General features: G+C 40.4%; 2 protein-coding genes and 1 pseudogene across 16 annotated transcripts in view; 2 read left to right on the top strand and 1 right to left on the bottom strand.

The window, feature by feature from the left end:
• Positions 1-380: 380 nt before the first annotated feature.
• LOC103708492 (protein CHAPERONE-LIKE PROTEIN OF POR1, chloroplastic) lies at positions 381-7,850 on the top strand. Of its 8 annotated transcripts, XR_005509468.1 has the most exons (6): positions 381-572; positions 2,383-2,708; positions 2,826-2,929; positions 4,976-5,420; positions 5,701-5,804; positions 7,288-7,465. XR_005509468.1 is itself a non-coding variant. In XM_039121328.1 (5 exons), exons 2-5 carry the CDS (start codon positions 2,557-2,559, stop codon positions 7,436-7,438), a joined length of 852 nt encoding a protein of 283 aa, XP_038977256.1. In that variant the 5' UTR covers positions 381-572; positions 2,537-2,556; the 3' UTR covers positions 7,439-7,850. The 8 variants fall into 8 exon arrangements, 7 of the variants coding, with proteins under 7 accessions (XP_038977256.1, XP_038977260.1, XP_038977247.1 ...); XM_039121328.1 differs by lacking the exon at positions 5,701-5,804 and having other exon boundaries at positions 2,537-2,708; positions 7,288-7,850; XM_039121332.1 differs by lacking the exon at positions 5,701-5,804 and having other exon boundaries at positions 2,508-2,708; positions 7,288-7,850.
• Positions 7,851-9,435: 1,585 nt separating this feature from the next.
• Positions 9,436-11,673, top strand: LOC103708493 (annotated as a pseudogene).
• Positions 11,674-11,747: 74 nt separating this feature from the next.
• LOC103708494 (probable serine protease EDA2) overlaps positions 11,748-21,353 on the bottom strand; it is a 36,636-nt gene continuing 27,030 nt past the window's right edge. For 5 of the 8 annotated variants that reach the window (XM_039121291.1, XM_039121259.1, XM_039121254.1 and 2 more), the window contains 3 exons: positions 16,869-16,952; positions 16,469-16,567; positions 11,748-12,075 (listed from right to left, as the gene is read on the bottom strand). In XM_039121291.1, coding sequence (XP_038977219.1) covers positions 12,014-12,075; positions 16,469-16,567; positions 16,869-16,952 — 245 coding nt within the window. In that variant the 3' untranslated portion in view covers positions 11,748-12,013. The remainder of the gene's footprint in view (positions 12,076-16,468; positions 16,568-16,868; positions 16,953-21,353) is intronic. The other 3 variants (XM_039121284.1, XM_039121277.1, XM_039121297.1) reach the window with 3 other exon arrangements.

Raw genomic sequence — 21,353 nt, 5'->3', positions numbered from 1 at the left:
TTCTCTCGGCCACCAAGGTGGTAGCCTATTGGTACTGGGTGGGGATTCTAACCTCATGGTCCCAAGTTCGAGTCGCTGCGGCGATGATTAAAATATGACTTCGGCCACTGCTTGGACATGAGGTATAGGACTGCTCTTGGACCGCTAGTAGCCGGGGTGGTGCCAGATGTGACGTACTCACACTTGGAACTCGAGCCAGAGCCCAGAGGGGTAGCTGAGCCGGGCCCATGGGTGGGGAAGGCATGAGTAAAACCGGTCGGGATGCCCAACACACGGTCATTTCTGTCCGCATCGAACATTCTTCTGGCGGGGCGGAGGCCCAGTGGGAGCTGCTACGCGGGGGTGGAAAAAAAAAAAAAAAGAAAAAAAAAAAAAGGAAATCCGACCCGACCCATATGGCCTCTCGCCCTCGTTGCCCCTCTTCAAGTAGTCGTGCTACTGCCCCATCACTCTAAGGTCCCCTCGCCGGCGGAGAGGGAGAGGTTGAAGTAGAAGCGCTTTCGCGAAAAGAGGAGAGCTTGGTGCCTCCCAAGTTTATTTAGCTCTCTACGTCTTCGCCTAGGTTTCCACAGGTGCGTTTTGGTATGCCATAACCTTATCCACTTCAATTCTCCCTCAATCCCGTTTTCGTTCGGTGTTTAACGGAAGAAGGTAGTGGGCTGGGTTGCAGATTTCCTCTATCAATTTGATTTTTTTTTTCGGTGTTGCCATGGAGAAACGCTCTATAATTGAGGAATCCATTTCGCTTTATTGCCCTGATTTTTTTTTTTTTGGTATTTTCTTATCGAGCTTCTTGATTCTGAGATGCGGTCGTGTGAGTCTTTTCTGAGATGCTTCAAACTTATATATCATGAGAAAGGAAAATCTTTATCAAAGAGAGTCACTATCGCATCTGGTACCTGTGAAGATGATAATGCTCGATTCCAAGTTAATATATGCAATCTAGTGTCTGTGATTCATACCTTTTCTGACAGTCCTATTGAGACCTTAGTGGTTTAGCTAGAGCCCAGAAGTGTTGCCAAAAATGATGTTTTTATAGAGGGAAATGGCTCCTCTTAACACTTTACCGTGTCTGAGTCCTTTCTTCTTGTGAGCAAGATCACAATGGGTTAAGCTATCCCAAGAAAATTTACTGCCAGTAATATTACTCATAATAGTGTGAGGGAGCATTGAACGTTTCTCATATTATGTAATCTACAATATTCTAAACAAGCGACTTTATCTTGATAGCCTGCTTGTTATCAGGGTTCTTGTGAAGATGTTTTGGAAGCAGGAGGAGATAAATAGTAGTCGTTGGAAGTTCTGGACAATCTCCAGCACGGCTCTCTTTTAATATTAGAAAGGTTGATGTTTGTTTTAGTAGCTCTATAGAGAGGGTTTGATTGAGAGAATGCGGAAATGCCATTTCCTAAATTATCGGTCACTAGGTAGGGCATGGTTTTAGATGTCCTGTATGTTAAATCTTACCGGAGGATGTATCTTATGGTCATTCAAAGGAATTCTTGAAGGGGAGAACAAGTTCAGGATTTTAATAAACTTTGCACATATATGGAATTCTCTGGATTCTTAGTACACTGATGTGAACTGAAGGTAGTTTGACACATATCCTTAAAAAAAGGTGATATGAAAGAGAAAAAAGTAAAGAAATAGAGGGCTGAGAGGAGAAGAGAAAAGATAGAGCAGAATGGGAGTTCTAAATTTGATTTTGTGCATCCATATCTGTCAATTATATATTAGCCAAACATATCTCCTAATCTTCAATTTTATTTAATTTCTGCCATTCCTAAACCATCTGTTCTTTTAGCACCTTTTGGACCTCAGAATCACTTCATTTGGTATCTCTATATGAAACCTTCTCTCTTTTTCATTCACCAAAATTTTGCTAGCAAGTTCCTAAACTAGTTTGCAACCTAATCCTGCATGATAGTTTCTGTAGTTTTCAATAGCAATTACCCTAGGTGATCAATTATCTCTGAAAATATTCTAAATGCCGCTGCCATATCTTGAGTATCCAACTGTATCGGCCTTTTTATCTTTAGTTTGTCTACTAATCCATAACGACTAGCCAGTGTACTTATGGTACGATCTATCATAAGCATAAGCATGTCACTTCGATCTGTCTAATGCCTAGCAAATAAAGGTTTTTGTGGTTTACAATCCAGAAATGTGGGTATTTTATGACTTGGTTGCATATAATGCCTTACATTTATACGGCTTTTCCCAACGGTATTTATTTTTGTAATGCACTTTTCATTGAAACATCTTTTTCTGTTGATTCAGAGTATTAGGTTCAGTAGATATGGTGCATTTCTTGTTTGCATACATATGATCTTTTTGTTTGTTGCTTTTGTTGGTAATAATTATTATATTCTTGATTCGTAGATGTGGAGTATTTGCTGACTTTTTGATGCATGAGTGTCCTGAATTATGATTTGAGGGGTTGAAGACATAGATTGACCAAGAAAATGTTTTGATTTTTTACTGCTGCCTCCTTTCAGTCTACTCAGAAAAACTTATCCTAGCACATTGGTGGCAGCTATTTGGTTATACTTCAAGATGTCTGTATGTGGCTTGAGTTGTAGTCCCTCAAGAATTTCTTCTTGTTTGGTAACTGCAAGAAAATCAAGCTCATTACATGGATTAGCTTCACCTTTTACTGCAAACGGAAGCTCTTGGGAAAGGGTGAAGCGTTTATCCTGTATAGACAGGTAATATATGATTTATTATTTATTCATTGTGAATCCTTGTTAGCTTATTTCGGTTAAGGAATTTTTTAGCTCGATCATTTGCATGACTTTCCTAGGGATGCTACCTTTTACTTGCAGGAACTATTTAATTCCTCAGATCCATAAACATTCAACTAAAAGAAATGACAAATTCAGGAGTAGAATATATGCATCATTTGGTGATACAGCTGATGATTCAACTGGTAAGTAGCCTTTTATGCATCTTCTTGATTTCTTAATAATTCAAACCTTTATGGTTCTGTTGATATTGTGAATATCACATTACAAGTTTGAAATGTATAGTCTTCAAGGTAAGGTTCGCCGTCTCGGTATCGGACCCCGTACCGGTGCCACATTAGTACAGTGTCGGTATGGTATGGTGCGGAATTTTTTGGGCATACCGTCCGATACCACACTAGTATAACGTCGGTACGATACGGTGCATAATTTTTTTGGCGTATCGAGTGTTGGTACGTCACCCATACCGGATACCGGTACTGAAATGGTACGGTAGGCGTACCATGCTTCAAGGTATGTTATGAACAATAATGTACTTTTGGTTGCACCTTGGTCAACAAAATTCAGAAGATTCAATGATGCATTTATTGGTCATGGAGGTTTGTGGTCCACTCTCTGTATGCATTAAGTATGTTGAACCATGAATGATATTCAGTAGTTTGTGACTCCTAAACAAGATGTACAGTGGATGAAGAAGGCTTCATCATTGATATGTTTATACTGAACAAAAATGATGAATTATCTAATTATGCGTGGTGTAGTGTGGAATATTGAGTTGCTAGTGGTTTAAGTAACACTTCAGTCGTTATAATAAATGAAAGCATGTACCCCAACAGTATAATCCATTTTAAAGTAAACACTGAAGGCAAATGACTTAAGAAGTAATACCAACCATTCAGTGCCTAACATTTATTGCAAAAAGGTCCTGCTCAGTCTTCCTAGAGACAAGTAAAATTAAAGAAGAGAAATGGAAACCCCTGATGGATGAGCAATAAGCAAGCTCAGAACTTTAATGGAGAAGAGATAGTTTGAGAAAGCTAACAAGCGATCATGGTTGAAACAGAGCAAAAGATGCCAATAACCATATTGCAGTTGTTATTAGACTGGGGCAGTGAAATGCGTCAAACTACTGAAGTTAATGGTTGTGTGCAGGATTGCAGATCTAGTCACAATTGTTCAGTTGAAGCTTTATAGATGCTGAATGGCTATGTGAACAATAAACTGTTTGTCTAGCAAACTTGAAGATCATTCAAAATCGATCTGGTAGGAGAGCATGCCTACCAATAAGCATCCACATGGCCTAAATACAGACTGTCAACTTTCATCTTGACCTAGTAAGTGCACTTTGTTATTGTATTCATGGTCATCTCTGATGGTCATCATGTTGTATACATATAGAGGTAAGAAAGTTATGACCACAATTTGAGAGCCGATGGGCGTGTTAAGATCATGGCCACTAAACTAAGAGCCCAGTTCCAACATTTTTAGTATTTTTCCTCCCTTAAGCTTACCCTCTCACACTAGGCATGAGAGCCCTGTATCAGAATACCAATGAAGATAGCATACCTTTTCAGAGAGACAGAAAGTAATACAGATTTTATATGACCTTCTCTATTAGATCTATTTGATGAAAGGCGTTCTCCATGAGAGCTGATTTTTGAATGCTGACACTCATGCACAGAGCTTCAACTAGACGAGTCCTTTTCTCACCTTTGTTGGTCTGCTGGGGATCCATATGGGGATTATAAGCTCCTTGGTTGCAGCCCAGAAAATTTGCTAATTAGGTGGAGCCACAGAAGACAGTGGTGAAAAATCCGCTAAAAATAAAAAAGTTCAATAAGCTAACATTTTAGCCGGCATTGCCCAGAAATTAGTTGTGGTAAGAAATCATATTTTTCTATTTACGAAAATGACCGCATATGAATATGCAAGCAAATAGTCTGTAAAAGTTGGTGTAAATGTAAGCCAAGAATTATGTACTTTATGTTTCTATAGCAAGTAGCCTTGTGTAATAGTTGAACTGTACATTATATTTTTAAAAAAACAATTCCTCCCTAAATTTCTTCTCCAAAGGCACTTAAACATGATTGCATTTAATCAGCTGCTGCTGCCGCACAACATTATGCAGCCTATATTAATGTTCTTGTGAATGTTACAATTTTGATTTAATATCTGTTATGCCCCTTCATCAATCGCTTAATTTCTTTCCTGATCTTTCTTCATTGGTTCAGCTATCTTTCCCAGGATTCATGTGAAGGACCCATACAAACGGCTTGGGATTAGCCGGGAAGCATCTGAAGAAGAAATTCAAGCTGCCAGGAACTTTTTGATAAATAAATATGCTGGACACAAACCAAGTGTTGATGCAATAGAATCAGCTCACGACAAAATCATTATGCAGAGCTTTCATGAGAGAAAAAACCCAAAAATCGACATCAACAAAAAAATAAGGGAAGTTACACAATCACGTGTTGTCAAGGCCATTGCAAGTAGGTTTGAAGCTCCATCCACAAATGTCATTTTAAAGACAGCCGGTGCATTCATATTGCTAGGGGCACTCACTGTTATATTTCCAACGGAAGAAGGGCCGACACTCCAAGTGGCGATTTCTCTTATAGTAACCATATATTTTATATACCAGAGGCTTAAGAGTCGACTCCGAGCCTTCTTATATGGGTATGCTTACTCTTTCACTAGTACACACAGATTTCTGTTCTTGCTTTGCAGCTACATGCTCACATATTTTACATTTAGTACCACATAAAGTCACTAGATATGAGGCATTCTTTGAGTGATCTCTTCATTGAGCTGCCCCTTTGTTTGTCTTAGTATTGTCCTCAACAACATGTTGATAGCAGATGCGTGCACACTCGACAACATATACTTGTGAAATATTTTCTTTGAATCATGAATAGTGGGCTCTGCATGTAACCATACCTAAATGGTTTTATCCCAGGGATTTTATGAATTTTCAGTGCCTTCTAGGAGTTCCCTGCTGGTTATAGTAGATGACGCAAGGGGACAGACATGCTATCTGAAATATGGCAATACCTCATCATGGTATGACATAGAAGTTTATCGGAATGGTTTCTTTGCATATCAACCTGCAATTATCAACTAACAACAAATGACTTAAATGACAACCAGTTTCAGGTAACTGAAAACTGTATAATTTCTGTTTCAGTATTAGTTTATTAAGTTCACATATACGGGGACTCGACTATAAATGTCTAAGGGATAGACCCAGATATGACCTGCTTGCTTGATAAGTTAGGTCAGAAGTGGTCTAAATTCAAGGGTTGGAACACTTTTTTTTTTGGGAACTTTTCTTTTTCCTATCTTGGCTTAATTTTGATGATCAGGCAAGGAGCTAGGCAACTTGGAGTTCAGTTTTGTTATGGCACATTTATCCAATTTACAGTTTACACTTTGGGTGCAGGCTGGGTCTCAGTTGAGTTTGGTACCGGTTAGATCCATGTCTAGTGATAGACTTGCCACCCTAATCACATAAGAGTATCTGTATATGCAATTTAATAATCCCCTTGCTGGAGGCTATTAGGCTCCACTTCATTCAGTCAGAAAGCTTTCTCCATGTCACATTGCAATCAATCAGGTGTGCTGGTCATCCTGATGCATTGAGTGCACCAAGTCATTTGCAAATAGCAGATTATCCTTAATTATGTGGGTCCCTAATTCAATCCTGACTTTTTATCATTTTGCAAAGCACAATTTTATGATCTCAAGATAAAATTTAAGCAAGACACTGTAAGGGCTCATATTTGTAGTGATCTGTAGTTCTTCGGAGATTGTAAATATTAAAATGGGAGCAGTATCATTGATGTTCCATTCCCTCAGACATAAGATCAGACCTAAAGAAATGTTGTAGTCAGAGAACAGATTACTCTCACTGTTGGCCAAAATTTGGTAAAGAAGTGCAGATTCTGTGGAGGTTATCCAAAATAAACTTGAGGTCCCTTGAGGATCACTGGCCTTCTCAGTCTTTAAAGTTGACAGAGGATAATGCTGACAGATTCAGAGAGTTGATACATGGAAATTAAAATATCTGGAAGAGCAGCTAATAGAGTTATTGAATCTTTAAAAGGAGTGAATGGGATTAGTATGCTATTACCCTCATTAAGCTATATGGTAGAGCACATTTTGGATAGAGAATATGCAATTACACTGTCATTTTGCAAGAGAAAAAGAACACTATTTTTTTTTTGTCATTATGTCTTTGTAGCTTTTCCTTTTAAAGAGAAAAATGTTCTTGTTGTATTTTCAAATTCAAGGGATTCTCCAGCATAAGTCTAAGATCGATACACTGATTTGCTGATGTTTAAGCGTGTAATGATCTTTTCTGCCACTGATAAATTACTTGAGTTGCAGGAATATATTAATTAGATTTTCAGTCTTAGGCTTCTAGCTAGATCAAGAGTCCCTGTAAATGTTGAAGTGGTTATGTCATTCAACTGTGACACATTTGTCTGTAGTCATTATTTTAAGAATTCCTTCTCTTAAAGCTGATATTGCGGGTATCTTTCAGGATTGGGGCTTTCTTTGGTTCATGGCTGTTGGGCACCTTCTTGATGGTCTCTGTCATGCCACCTCTACTTCAAGGTCCGAGGAGTTTGGAGGTCAACACTTCTCTGATAAGCTACATACTTCTATGGGTGTCTTCCACTTACCTGAAGTAGAAATTCTTGTGCCGGTTGAATCCTTTTTCTTGAAGTAAGCAAGGCAAATTATCATGACTTGACTGCTACCATGAGTTTCCCTGAAATGTGGCACTTTTCATGCTTTCTTAATATTTCTAGAATCTGATAGATGCTTTTACTTTGGAAAAGAAACTGAGGAAAAGTTTATTCATTGTTCGTAGTGTATGACTATTGCTACCCATGAATTGATAGGAATGGCAGCCATTTTGTAGTGTAGGCTTTGATTTCTGTCAACACATGGATTGTTGCGGCCTCTAGGTAGATTGTTTGTCATTTGGGAATATCTAACTGTAGACTTGTTGGTGCACATTTTGTTTCCTTTCCGACTTGCCAAAAGGGAACTAAACCAGTGTTCTCGTCGACAAGCTGAAGAAGTCACTAATTCTTTTTATAAGAGGAATCTCTAAAATTTCTCCATCATTCTTGTTAACTTGGTGGTGTTATATAGAGCATGGTTGGGTTGCTAACAGCCATTTTCTGGAATTAGATGACTTCCAACATTGGGAATGATTTATGGAGAGATTATATATCCTGTATATTGACCATCATGTATGTGGATATCTAGTTTTATATTGACTTTCAGAGGGTATGTCATTCTCGACTCCTTAATTTTGTTGATTTCTGCACTCATCTCAACAGGCATATTATTGTGTGCGGGGAAATGATAACATGGTGAAATATCTGGAGTCTTGACATGGCTAGTTCCCATGTAAAAATATCCGGTCCATGTTGCATATTGAACTACACGATTGAGCAATCAGGGTTGCAAGACTGGTAAGGCCCTGTTTGGATTGATCTCCTGTGAGATGGAAGGAAACGATGGAGTGGAAGGGAGAGGGGAGAGAGAGGGTTGATTCCTGCGGGAAGATTATTAAAAAAGAATAAAAAGATAAAAACTATTGAGGGTCTGTTCTGTTTGAGTGTTTATGCAGGAATTTTTCGGGAATCAGGTTTGTCGGCCTCTCAGCCTGCAGTTTTATGAGGACTCATCCAAATCCTAGCCTGTTGGTCTACAGGAGAAATTCACTATGTGCATAATGTGGTGGTGCACCATGCTGTGTCTTGGTTCCTATGGATCTCGTTCATTGTATTTCTCGGATTGCAGCTCTGCACATTTTATCTCCGTTTGTTCCTGTGCTGTACTGCTGTGCATGCAGTGCTGGATGAATGTCGAAGGGAAAAAGGGATCAATGAAGGAGTTTTCCTCTTCTTTTTTTTTTCCCCTTATGAAGTCAGGTTGATGATGCATGCCATAACCAAATAACTGCCTAATCCAAGAATTGAGTAAAAAATCCAACCTGATTTTTTTTTTCTTTTTTTTTTTTATTTTCTGGGGATGGGGAGTACATACTCTCACTCTCCCTCTCAGACTCTCTCTCCCTTCTTTCTCTCTGGCCATTCTGCGGATGCTGCCTGATCAGACAAGATTTTTCCAAACAGGTTCCAAGTGTTTTTTCTTTCCTGCTAAAGCCTTCTGAATTTTAATTTTATTGGATGTATTCGTATATGCATTGTATGAAAAATTTGTGAAAAAAAAACCGGGCCCTGGATGAAGACAGCATGGTGCTACGAAGGGTGCAAGACCTGGTCACGCAGAATGTGTCTACATTAGCCTTATTAAATTGCGAAATACAAAGCTATGCAAGAACAATAGCTAAATATATCGGTGGGACCACTCATGAGGATGGTCCCTTGTCCCAAGTGGCCGATTTCTTCTAGAAGTCTGTCTGGCCCGAGATGGAACGAGAACTAGGAGGAATCAAGGAATGAAGGCCAAGACGAAGGACGGCACCTAGGGACGTGAAATCCTCAGGGCAATGCTCTAACCGTTGACACCAAGATGCCCAATATCTGAGCTCGAGCCAAAGCCATGATCATCACAAAATAATTTGAGAAAGAACCAACCGTAAAAATAAGGATGTTAGCAAAACAATTATACATCTCACACTCCTAGCCTAAAGCTTCCAAAACACCGGAATGGACTCCCTAGTCTCCCAAAACCTCCAGTGTTTTCTGATGTCTAAGATTTTGTTTAAAAAATCCTCCTCAGGTGTTCGGCCTGGCCACGGACACTCCGGGCCCAATGGCCATGGTTAGCTCTGAAACGGACCTCGTTTTCTGCATATGGTTCAGGCTGCGGTTTTGGTGCGTTTGTAAGTGATAAAAGCAGGGGATGCCTTGCGCCAAGCCGGAGTTTTCTTGAAAACTGACGCAGTAGCATCAATAGTCTCACAAGCAAGGCATGTTGGGATAATCTATGGGAGGATTGACACAACGTTGGTAATAGAATGTAAAACTATATGTATGAGCTTGTACATGGAAATCCTCTCTATCTAGAGTCATCCTCTTAGCTGAACAGTCAAATTCCATGAGTCAAATTCCAGTCTTCCAGGGTGCAAGTGAAAGAGATCTCTCTCTGAGACTTCGATGGCATCGGCATCCCTCCTCAAGACCTCTCCGCTCATCCACAAGTCAGAGTGGGTGAAGGGCCAGTCCCTTCGCCACCCATCTGCCTCCGTCACCATCCAGTCCCACCCTGCCGCCTCCCTCACGGTCCGTGCCGCCACCTCCTACGCCGATGAGCTCGTGAAGACTGCGGTATGCATATCATCAAACACCTCGGAAGATCTGCACCACCAACTTGTTTTTGCTCACTTTGCTAGCAAATTTAGAATTTAATTTTCCTTGTTCTGATGTTTCTGTGCTGCTGCATCGAATGGCTTAGAAAACCATCGCCTCACCAGGGCGTGGCATCCTGGCCATGGACGAGTCAAACGCGACGTGCGGGAAGAGGCTGGCGTCCATCGGGCTGGAGAACACGGAAGCCAACCGCCAGGCCTACCGCACCCTGCTCGTCACCGCCCCCGGTCTCGGCAACTACATCTCCGGTGCCATCCTCTTCGAGGAGACCCTCTACCAATCCACCACTGATGGCAAGAAGATGGTCGACGTCCTTGTCTCCCAGAACATCGTCCCCGGCATCAAGGTTGACAAGGTGAACGACCAATTCACTAATTGATCAATTAAAGAACTCTAATTAAAGAATCTTGGTGCCAAGGTCTTGACGGGCTGGCATCCCGCACCGCCGCTTACTACCAGCAAGGTGCTCGCTTTGCCAAATGGTAAGAACTCGCAGCACCCCCACACCTCATCCCGTCACCTTCTCCATGCAACTTAAGCTATCCTAAAATCTATTCTTGTATGAATAGGCGGACCGTGGTGAGCATTCCCAATGGTCCTTCGGCCCTCGCTGTGAAGGAAGCTGCCTGGGGTCTTGCTCGCTACGCCGCTATTGCACAGGTATAGTCTTCTACTCGAAGAATTCTTGTCTCAAGTCTTTTGTGCATCACGTTCTGCATGAGCGCTCTGCATGGAATGGATTTGCTTCGCAGGACAGCGGCCTTGTCCCAATTGTGGAGCCAGAGATCCTGCTGGATGGCGACCACGGGATCGAACGCACCTTCGAGGTGGCGCAGCAGGTCTGGGCTGAGGTCTTCTACTGCATGGCGGAGAACAACGTGATGTTTGAAGGGATCCTCCTCAAGCCCAGCATGGTCGCAGAGTACACCCTCAAGCTCCTCCACCGGCGGATTCCTCCCGCTGTCCCCGGAATCATCGCAAGCGTCCCATCCCTCTAATCTGAATAAAAGTCCTCGAGCGTTTTGATCTGCATATGACTTCGTGATCATAACATGACTGGATGGCTCTGGATGCCAGTTTCTGTCGGGCGGGCAAATGGCAATCCGAGGTGGAGGCGACTCTGAACCTGAACGCCATGAACCAGAGTCCCAACCCATGGCATGTGTCCTTCTCGTATGCGAGAGCCCTTCAGAACACCTGCCTGAAGACATGGGCAGGGCGGCCCGAGAATGCGAAGGCAGCCCAGGAGGTACTGCTGGTGCGTGCCAAGGTAAACTCCCTTGCGCAGCTTGGGAAGTACACTGGCGAGGGCGAGTCAGAGGTATCCATGCAAGGGATGTTTGTCAAGGGCTACACCTACTAAGCTTTGCACCACCTCTTGTTTCCCTGTTGACGGATTTAAGAAGAATAGGCTGCTACCTTCCTCTCTTCGTGCTTATACTACGTAGACATGGAAGACTATTTTTGTTCACCATCAGTTCCTTCAGCTACTACAAAAATTCTTGGCTGTGAGACCATGCAGTGTCTTTATGTATAATAAAAAGCCCTTGGTATCTTTATTTTTTCCCCTTTAAGTTAGATACTTCTAATTAGCGTTCCAAAGTAATTTATAATATTGCAACAGCGACAATAGAGCTATCTGAATGAGTTAAGGACACTTTGCAACCTAAATACCTTTAATAAGTCAAGTCTATAATGAAGTTGTCATGCAAATAAAATTTTAGGCATAGCATAATTACAGCCTTTTCGTGAGCAAAGAAATATTCTGATAATACATAAATCACATGATTAAGTCCATCATTAATCACTCAGATATATTTATGAAGCATATCTAATAAATACATTCTTCCTCTAGTTCAATTTATCACTGATGAAGAATTAGGCCTTCAGAATAAACTTGAATTATGAGAGCAGTCAAGCACTTGAAATCATCCTTCCTGCTGCCATAAACAAGTCAGGTTCATCATCATCAGGTCCTGAACATACCAGGGAGAAAAACAGCTGATTTGACTAGCTTACATGCAAGTACACAACAAAATAATATTCAGGTAAGAAATTAGAATTTTCACTTGCATATATAACATGAGTTGAAATATTTTACATATGCATCATGACCAAAATTCCCTATATCCGTACCGGATCCGTACTGGTGCCACACCATCGGTGTCGGTACAGTACGGTACAATATGTAGTATGTTTGGGATACCGAGCATCGGTACGCCATCAGTATCAATACCGATACCAAACTGATACGGTACGTACGGTACCATTCGGTACGGTACGATACAACATACCATGGTCGTGATGTAGTCTAATGGAGAGGGCTTGTCTGGGTATATCTATGCTTGGATCGGGCTTGTCTCCTACTTGTCGTGAATCCTACATGAGTAACCCCTAGGCTTGCTTCTTGCTGCTGCTGGACCTCTTATCCCATGCCAGGTCGTCAAGCCCAGCAAGACCCATACCATAATTAGTAACTTCTAATTAGATATAGCTGCAGCTTTTGGCTTAAACTTCATTATCAAATTATTAAATCGGACAATACCTTATTCAAATTGTAATGAGATGGTTTAGGTGTTGAAACAGACAATACCTTTTTTGTGCTAATTTTCTTTATTTTACATTTACAGAATTCCTCTAACCACCTTTGGAAGACCAAAAAAACAAGTTGCTGCAGGCTTAAGCCAAAAACCACAGGTGTATATATTTAGGAAAGAGATTTACGATCTCAGACTTTCTGCCTTCTGTTCTTATGTCAGGGGCTTAACGTTACTTTGATCTAATTACACCTATGATTTCCAGAGAGATAAGGCAGAAAATGTTTTTTATCTTACAAAAGGAAAAACTGAGATCACATAGGCTAACCATGGATCTATCAAAAAAAGGGTCATGTCTGCTACAACTTAAAAATATTAAGTTCCCTTTCCTCTTTAGTATGATAGCAATTCTATTTTCTATGTTTTTCCTCTGGATCAAGGACACTCAACCTAATCTCTTTCTCTCTCATTTCCTTTCTCTTTCTTTAGTCTGACTTAAAATTATTATCTTAATTCATATATGTCAGATACCACCAACCCTCTTAGATTGTCAGGTATCCAACGGATGTATCTGACGTCCAATATGGTGATGGTAACTTTGAAGATTTACACCAGGAGATAGGGGAGGAGGAGGTGGAGAGGGAGGGAGGACGCGGCGGGGGGGGGGGGGGGGGGGGGGGGGTGTCCACACCAAAATTATTAGGATTTAGTGAAGGAATGTCAAAATCTAATCCAGGTTTCCTAGAATGGATTCATGAGTGACAATAGGATGACAGTGATCAACAGATGTTATTTATGAATATTCAACCAATTAGTTAAAGGATGCATGAAATGAGCTCAATTCTGTAGATCTAGCTGTTGAAGATCTACAAGGAGGCTTCCTATTGCCAAACGTATCGAAGAGTCTGCATGACAGGTCTAAGAGCAAGGTTTGAAAGATTCACTACAGAAAAAATGATCCACATTAGGTTTCTTATTTCTTTGTTAGTGTTTCTATTTCTTTGTTAGATTATTCACCATCATTATATCTAAAAGACTGCTAACATCTTCTAGTATAATACCAGGAAAGCATTCATTCAGTAGAAGTTGATACCTTTACGAATTTTATAAGGGAATTAAATCTAGATTTGTTTATTAGATTCACTTGCTCATTAAAGCTCATTCAATTTATACTAGAACATTATTTTCCTGATCAGAAAAACGTTTGAGTACATCTCCTTCTTCACTTTGTTTACCTCAAGTATAATTTGATTAATTTTATTTTGAATGATATTTTTAATTTTTTATATCTATTTTACATCACCTGGACAGTACTTTGGAAAATAGTATCACATGCTTTTATTTAACTTTAAATTCAAATTGCAGTCAATTAATTGACTCCAAGAGATGAACATATATGGTCAGGGATCAGTTTACCAAGCATGCGATTACTTCTTGCGTGGCTGAAACAAGCACAAGAAGATTGCTCAAGCCCAAAAAAATAAAGTTTGAACATGAAATCTTGCCAAGCTCCATTCAAAGTTCAAAACCTGGGGAAGGTCTGCATAAACTTGCTCTATGAGATTATTGTTTATGAATGCATTTTTTACTTTTAATCGATATAATTACCACCCGTACTTGCAATAGAGGAAAGAATAACTGGAACAATTAAAAGCAAGCTTACATTTGGGGAAAGCATTCCCTAACCTGCGTGCTTCATAAGGTTCAATACTATGGGACCCAACTTGTCATCACCAAGATACATATCACAATCAAGAACAAGCACCCACGTGACATTCTAATCGGTAGGTTTATTTTTGCCGTAAAGTCTTGAGAACAAATATGGGGAACAGATGTACTAGATGTAGTTCCCAATCAAGCATTTTAAAACATACATAAGTAACCTCTTAAACATAAGTATTATGGTCTTTAGGTATTTAAAAGCTCGCAAGTTATGACCAACAGAATGAAATTTGAACCTTAGCCTGTTAGATTAATAGGATTTGCACTCAAATCATATTTGTTGGAAATAAACCAAAACTTATTAGTCTGATAGACATTTGTATGATACAAATGTGTCTCATGGTACCAAGTTTTAAATACCGGTACATAATACTGTACATTTTTTCATGGGAACATTATGACATCATTACAGTAACAGTACCAATGGTATATATCGAAACTAACAGATCTTAAAGAAAATGAAAAATGGTGTTACTGACTGCTCGGGCCAATATGGTACCACTTATATGCACCAATACACACCGGTACAGCCAGTATGTACCGATATAGCTATTTTATTGTCCTGGAACCTGTACTAGTGCTGGTTTTGTGCTGAAATGCTACAGTACTGGTCGTATTATCCCATTTCAGCAGGTTTTGAAACCATGTTGCAGAATTATGACTTTGGGCAATTGCTAGTTGATTTTTGGCTCAACAGAGCCAATAACCACACACACATATTCGACTAATGTCCACAAGCTCTTCATGCTTAAATTCAAGAATTTCTACCATACAACAACATAAATGCACCAAATAAAATTTTGGTGGTTAAAACAAATACATTGGTTAAACGTCATGCTTATACATTATTCTGATATTCTGTAATAATTGTTATTCTATGTCCACGCTCCATTAATGATTGAAAAATATTTTTGCATTCCTTACCTTGAAACAGTCTATAACTATCTGCAAAATTCGGGTCGAAACATTTCAGATTTTCAGCTGAAATTTATGGGTTCTGGACTGATAGCTACCATCTTTGGGGTCCAACTGTTACATGTTATCCCTAATTTTCCAATATATCATCAGCACCATCTGGTGATTACAGAATACTCTAGAGCATTTTCATTTTATCCACCTTTTTGTTCTACTGCATTAGTATTGGGCACATGAAATGCATGTGAGAGGGAGCATGAATGGCTGCCATTTCCTATCTGATTACAGAATTTGATTTCTTTTTTTAAAATTTTGAATTGCCTCATTAATACTGCGCCCATCTGGGTTATATGGTGTGTAAATGACCTTTTACTAGAAATATGTCTCATTAAACTGCAAAAGAATGACCAAAGCTTGGCTGACAGCAAATTGTTAAAATTGGAGCTCTGTTACTATGAAGGGTGTTGTATTTTAATTAATTAATTTCATCATTGCTTTAAAACCTAAGCAATACAAGGTAAACAAAAACAAAAATGATCCCTCAACCAAAAACTTTCTCTATTCAATATTAAAGGAGATTAAAATCTATGACCAAAAATATCAATAGAGAAAAGGTCTACTCAAGGTCCACCGAACTGGTACCGAGACCCGTACAAGTCAGCGCTTGGTATGGTTCGGTACCGAGATCTGTACCGGTTGGCGTCCGGTACGGTTCGGTCTGGTACCGAACCGGTAGGGCAGTGGCAGGTAGATCATACCCAACCCGGTTCGAAACTGGATTGACTCGGTGCGAACTGGCACCGAGTCAGCACCGAATCGGCCGGTAAAGGACCAGCTCCGGCCGGTAGGAGCCGGAATTGAATATGAACGACGAACCAACCCGGTTTCAAACTAGGCCGGTTCGGTACTGACTGAACCAGGCGGTTCAACCCGGTTCGGCAGACTTTGGGTCTACTTGTAACTATGGAAAAACCGAAAGGAAGTTTAAACATATAGAATTAAAACATAGAGCAGTCGATAACTTAGTTGTACAGTTAGAGACACTCATACTCTATGAATAGGTGCTTCAGTTAATAATTACTGATGCACAGTTAAAATCAATCCAAGAAATATGTTGTGGAGTAGGCACCATGTATTATTGAGAATTGACTTTCATTATGGTTATGAGTTGATCACGATCAGCGAGAATTCCTACCTGTACTTTGGCATTCTGAGAGCCACAGGTCAATATGTTCTATGATCTGCTGCCTCACTTTCTGCACTGCTTCAGGAGAAGTACAGTTTTCAGCATTACCTAAGAAGTATCCATGTGCAAGACAATGCAATCAGAAACAAGCTATTGATGAGGTTATTCAGCAGATTTTCAAGTAGAAAGTCATCATCATCAAGCATAAATGTTGTCCTAAGATGGAACATTGTAACTTTACAAATGTTTGTTCTGGAAGTCAATTGTTACAGGGATCCCAAATGCAATAGCTAAATGAAATAGCAAGAGGATCCCAAATGCAATCTGAACATGTCAGTGAACTTTTCCTATCAGAGAAGGTGTATGCAAGTGGCCTTGAAAGTAGCAAAAATAGAGAAGCTAATCATACCTTCAATGTTCAGAGGCGACTGGGGACATCCTCTAAGATCAGTGCCGTGTCCACAATTATGGCATTTTATCAAGTAGGATGGTACTGGACAACATAAGACAGTAACAAAGACAAACATTAGTTGACAATAGTTCGTCCAAGCATTTACATAAATCAATATTGACATATGAAAAAGAAATGTACAACAAAAGACTAAACATTAATTTAGCAATTTCTATTATGCAACAACAGTGAAAGACTTGTCCATACCAATAAGAGTAAGACAGTGATATAAGAAGTTTGGAGGTTTTATTTTTTTGATAGGTCGGGTGAATCATACACTTTTGGAATGAATATATCCAATAAAGTTAGAAAACAAGAGATGATTTAGGGGTGGAGGAATGGTCTCATAGTTGTTCCAAAGGAAGCCACCAGAGTGCTGAGTAGCAAAGGACCTAACCCAATCAGCTGCTCTGTTTGCCTCCCTGTACACGAGCTGCTCGGAATGTTGTGCACTCCCTCATCAACTTGAAGATGTCCTGCAGCAACGGATGCCCACAGTCCTCCCTGGCTTGACCCTAGATCCATCCGATAACTGTAGCAGAATCTCCTTCAAGTTGAATACACTCTGCCCTTAAAGTGAGCCTTGCAAAGGTAATGCCTTCCCATGCAGCCCTCAGCTCCGCACTAGGCATGAAAATGACGAAAATGCAAGTACCCCCAGCCGCCATCAATCTAGAGTCAGGGCCTTTGATCACAAAACCGCTCCGCCTCCACTTCCGCCATCTGATACACTACCATTGAAGTTAACCTTGATAAAGACTAGTGCTTTCAACATCTTTTGATGCGATTTGCTAATGGTAAGGTGCTTCAAAACTTTAACTTTTCTATATAGTCTGACACACTACCTGAATTAGGAGTTAGTGCAAAATTGCGGAGTAGAGGTCTCAAGCTTCAGTGGAAGGAAGTGACTAGATGTAGGATGTATCTTTATAATCACACTAAACATAATATTGACATACTATTTTAGTTATAGCATTAGCCAACATTACATGATTCAGGGACTCAAATATGATAAAAACAATAGATATCACATTTGCTATGGAACTGAGATTAAATGTGACAAAATATATTGAGTGAGAGAAGAAAATTAAAATTGGTTAGAAACCTATGGTTGGTTGGAAAATGGAAGCGGGTGCCAAAGTTAGCCGAATCGGTATCGGGATCCATACCAGTTAGCAATTGGTTTGGTATGGTACCGATTCAGTATCATACCGAGTGGCATGGCAGTTTCGAACCGGCACGCCAATTTTTTCCAATTTTCTTTAAGATTTAATAAAAAGTAATCAATTTTTTTTGGTTTTATGAGTGATTTTAAGTCTAATTTGATGTTTTTTGATGTTTCCATCACCTCGGTACACCCTAAATAATGCTTCTTAATGTATTGAAGTGATTTTTCTAAGTTACCGTAGCATTGCTCTAAAACAATGCTACCTTGGGAAGGCAAAAATATGCTAAATATGTGTCATTGGGTTTGCTACCCTAAACCTTTGCATGGGCATTAGGTCGAAACCAAAAATTAAAAAAAAATGACAGGAATCTTGGCTTCCCACGCTAGGAGAAGCAATATGAAATATTCTAAAATCAATTAGTGAGATACGAAACATACAATGATACAATCAATTATATGTATTTAAAGTACAACATACATACCGACATCTATAATCTCGTCGAGTTGTGATGTCTCTCGTATATATCCATAATCAGAAGATATATCAGCCCACCCTTCTAACCAAACGACGTTGTAGTCCTGTACACTCATCCTATAAGGTACGCGCTCTGAGTTATAACCGTTCTTGATCTCACTGAAGCTCTGGCTCTAAGAAATATCATTTGGCTGATAATACAACTATGGAGTGACCCATCTGAATATGCCAACAGCAAAATCCGACCCGTAAAGTGTTCCAAGCTGCATAGGGTAATAGCTACTGAAAGACAATACTTCAGACGCACCATATCCATATCCGTATGGATCATAGGTGGCTTCTGATTGCGGATAAAAGGATCCGGCATACGACTCGGAATCTATTACGTTTATGAATCCTACTCCACGTACAAGATCATCTACAGCTGCATTGTATCCTCCAAAACGACCTCGAGGAGCCCGTCTTTTGTATACAATCGTACGACTCAGAATTTGATACGTCTACGGATTCTACTCCACGTATGAGGTCATCTGCAGCCGCATTGTATCCTCCAAAACAACCTCGAAAAGCCCATCTTTTGTATACAATCGTACGACTCAGAATTTGATATGCCTATGGATTCTACTCCACGTACGGCGTCATCTACAACTGCATTAAATTCTCCTAAACAACCTCGAAAAGGCCGTCTTCTGTATGCAATCGTGTCTTCACAGGCTCTACCAGTTTGTACACCATGGTCCCTATGCTGTGTAGCATGGTAAACTAGGACTCATCGGTGAATCAAAGACTATCCTACGGCTTATATTCTCTGCTCCCTCTCTGGTCACTAGATCTATGGTCACCAAAGCTGTCATCACTACTCTCTCTAGTTTCTGAATTTGAGTGAAATAACTCCTTCACTCTCTCCATCGAGGCCGCAACTACCTTTTTTTTTAGGCTAATGCTGAGCAGCTGCCTATTTTTTCTTCATGCCCCTCTATCTGGCTATGCCGGAAGGATGGATGTCATCCTTCTGACCGAATTGACCAAGTAGCGTGGTGACCTCATCTAAACAACTCTCGATCATATCTTTAGAAGGATGTCTCAGATATGGAGTCATGTGATGATCGACTATCCAATGACCCTTGTGGTTGTGCTACTCAGCTGGAAGCATGAGTGAAATGTTGCAATCTGCCCATTACTCTGCATCCATCCTAACCTCGTTGGCTACGAATTGGCAGATTGCGGAGACGATCCTGGCTCATTAAGATCCGGCTCCTGTTGTTAGTCCACAAGCCATCATGGGATCATCCTATTCCTGAACAAAAGCATTGTGGATCGGATCCGCATACTTCAGCTCCACTTCATCCTGAATGCAGTTTAGCCTCAATGTTAGATTGTAGTCGACATATACGAGGTTGTTGAGATACCTCTGTGTTAGACAATTTCTCTACTTGCTATGGATGAGGGTGCCACTTTACCTTGTTTTGGATTGGATCCTCCTTTTATCGTTGAAATCACCAAGTTTTTGGCAAAAGAAAGGGTTGAAAATGAAAGTGAAGAAAGGCCTAAAAAGGTATGGGAAGCCTTCTCATGCCTCTCTATCATTGAAAGAAGGGAGGGGGTGCGAACCCATTCAAACCATTGCAAATCAAGTGGTTCGCACTGGCTCCCCTCCGAACCGCCCGATTTCAAGCGGCTCATGGCCTTTCTCGAAAATACCGAGCTAATCATGCCGATTCCATGCCGGTTCGGTTCGATATGGGGTGAATTGGGTGGTTTGGCCCAGTTCGACATACCATCGTGGGTGCAGGAGCATCATGTTAAAGAAGTTTGATCATGATACCTCTTGGTGAAAATTGAATCAAAACTATTCTTTGGAGATGATGAAACCATGTATAGGAAGCCTAGGTTGCCATTAGGTGTCTTTGGAGAGAGTGAAAAACCTAAGAAAACCCTCAGAAGTAGTCTACTTGAACGGGTTATGAGGTAGTGCCTAGATTAAGCTGCTCAAAGGTCCAAGAAGCACCTCTGAGCCCCCCTCCTAAGCTAGGTTAGGTTTCATCTGAAAGAAAAGCTAAAATGAGCAAACATAAAAGAAAAATGACAAAGAAAAGAAGAGTGTGGGAAGAGCGGAGAAAAACATGGTCAAGAATGACATGACCCACCCTCCAAGCTCCACATTTGCCATCTCCTCCGCCAATTCAGCTTAATATTCCCAAACCAAAGTGGAGGAAGAGGTCTTCTTCCTTAGTTTGGAAGTAGGAGTACATGTCTAGGAATAATGAAGGTTATTGGGTGGTTGAAGTCATGGTTAAAGGGTAAAGAGAAGTGGTAAGAGAAAAGAACCTAGGTTTTGAATCTCTTGTTGTAGGTTTTGGTGGATATTAGGAGGTCTTAATATGACATTAAATGATATATGAGTGGGAGAGGGACATATGGGAAATTGAGTAATGGTGAGGAGGGAAACACCACGCACATTGTTGGTCCAGCAGGATTTCCTTAATTTTAGTGAGGGTTGTTAGAGATGGTCATGAGAGAGAGTCCCCTCTCCATCCTATAGGACTAGGTTATTAGATCAGAATTCCATATGTAAAACACTTTATGATGAGGTTAGGTGGCAAGGGTGGGAAAAGGAATATTTGTTGTTAATTGTTATATGTAGTCAGGATCTAGGTGTACATGGTAGGCTAGATAACATGTGATCCATCCCCATGAGCATAGGGTAGGCTGAATCCAAGGAGATCTAGGTTGGTTAGGATGTAGATGGGAAGTTTTGTTTCTAAAAATTTAGGAGGTTGAAGAAGTGAGCATACATGAG

This window comes from Phoenix dactylifera, chromosome 2 (assembly GCF_009389715.1).
Source record: "Phoenix dactylifera cultivar Barhee BC4 chromosome 2, palm_55x_up_171113_PBpolish2nd_filt_p, whole genome shotgun sequence".
Classification (NCBI taxonomy): Eukaryota; Viridiplantae; Streptophyta; class Magnoliopsida; order Arecales; family Arecaceae; genus Phoenix; species Phoenix dactylifera.
Note: the sequence above shows the minus strand (reverse complement) of the source record. Positions and strands in the feature narration are given on the sequence as shown.

Bases quoted from the DNA above. Each gene is read 5' to 3' on its own strand.
- LOC103708492 (XM_039121328.1), top strand. From the start codon at position 2,557: ATGTCTGTATGTGGCTTGAGTTGTAGTCCCTCAAGAATTTCTTCTTGT. The intron at 2,709-2,825 runs GTAATATATGAT...TTTTACTTGCAG, and splicing joins CGTTTATCCTGTATAGACAG to GAACTATTTAATTCCTCAGA. The intron at 2,930-4,975 runs GTAAGTAGCCTT...TCATTGGTTCAG, and splicing joins TACAGCTGATGATTCAACTG to CTATCTTTCCCAGGATTCAT.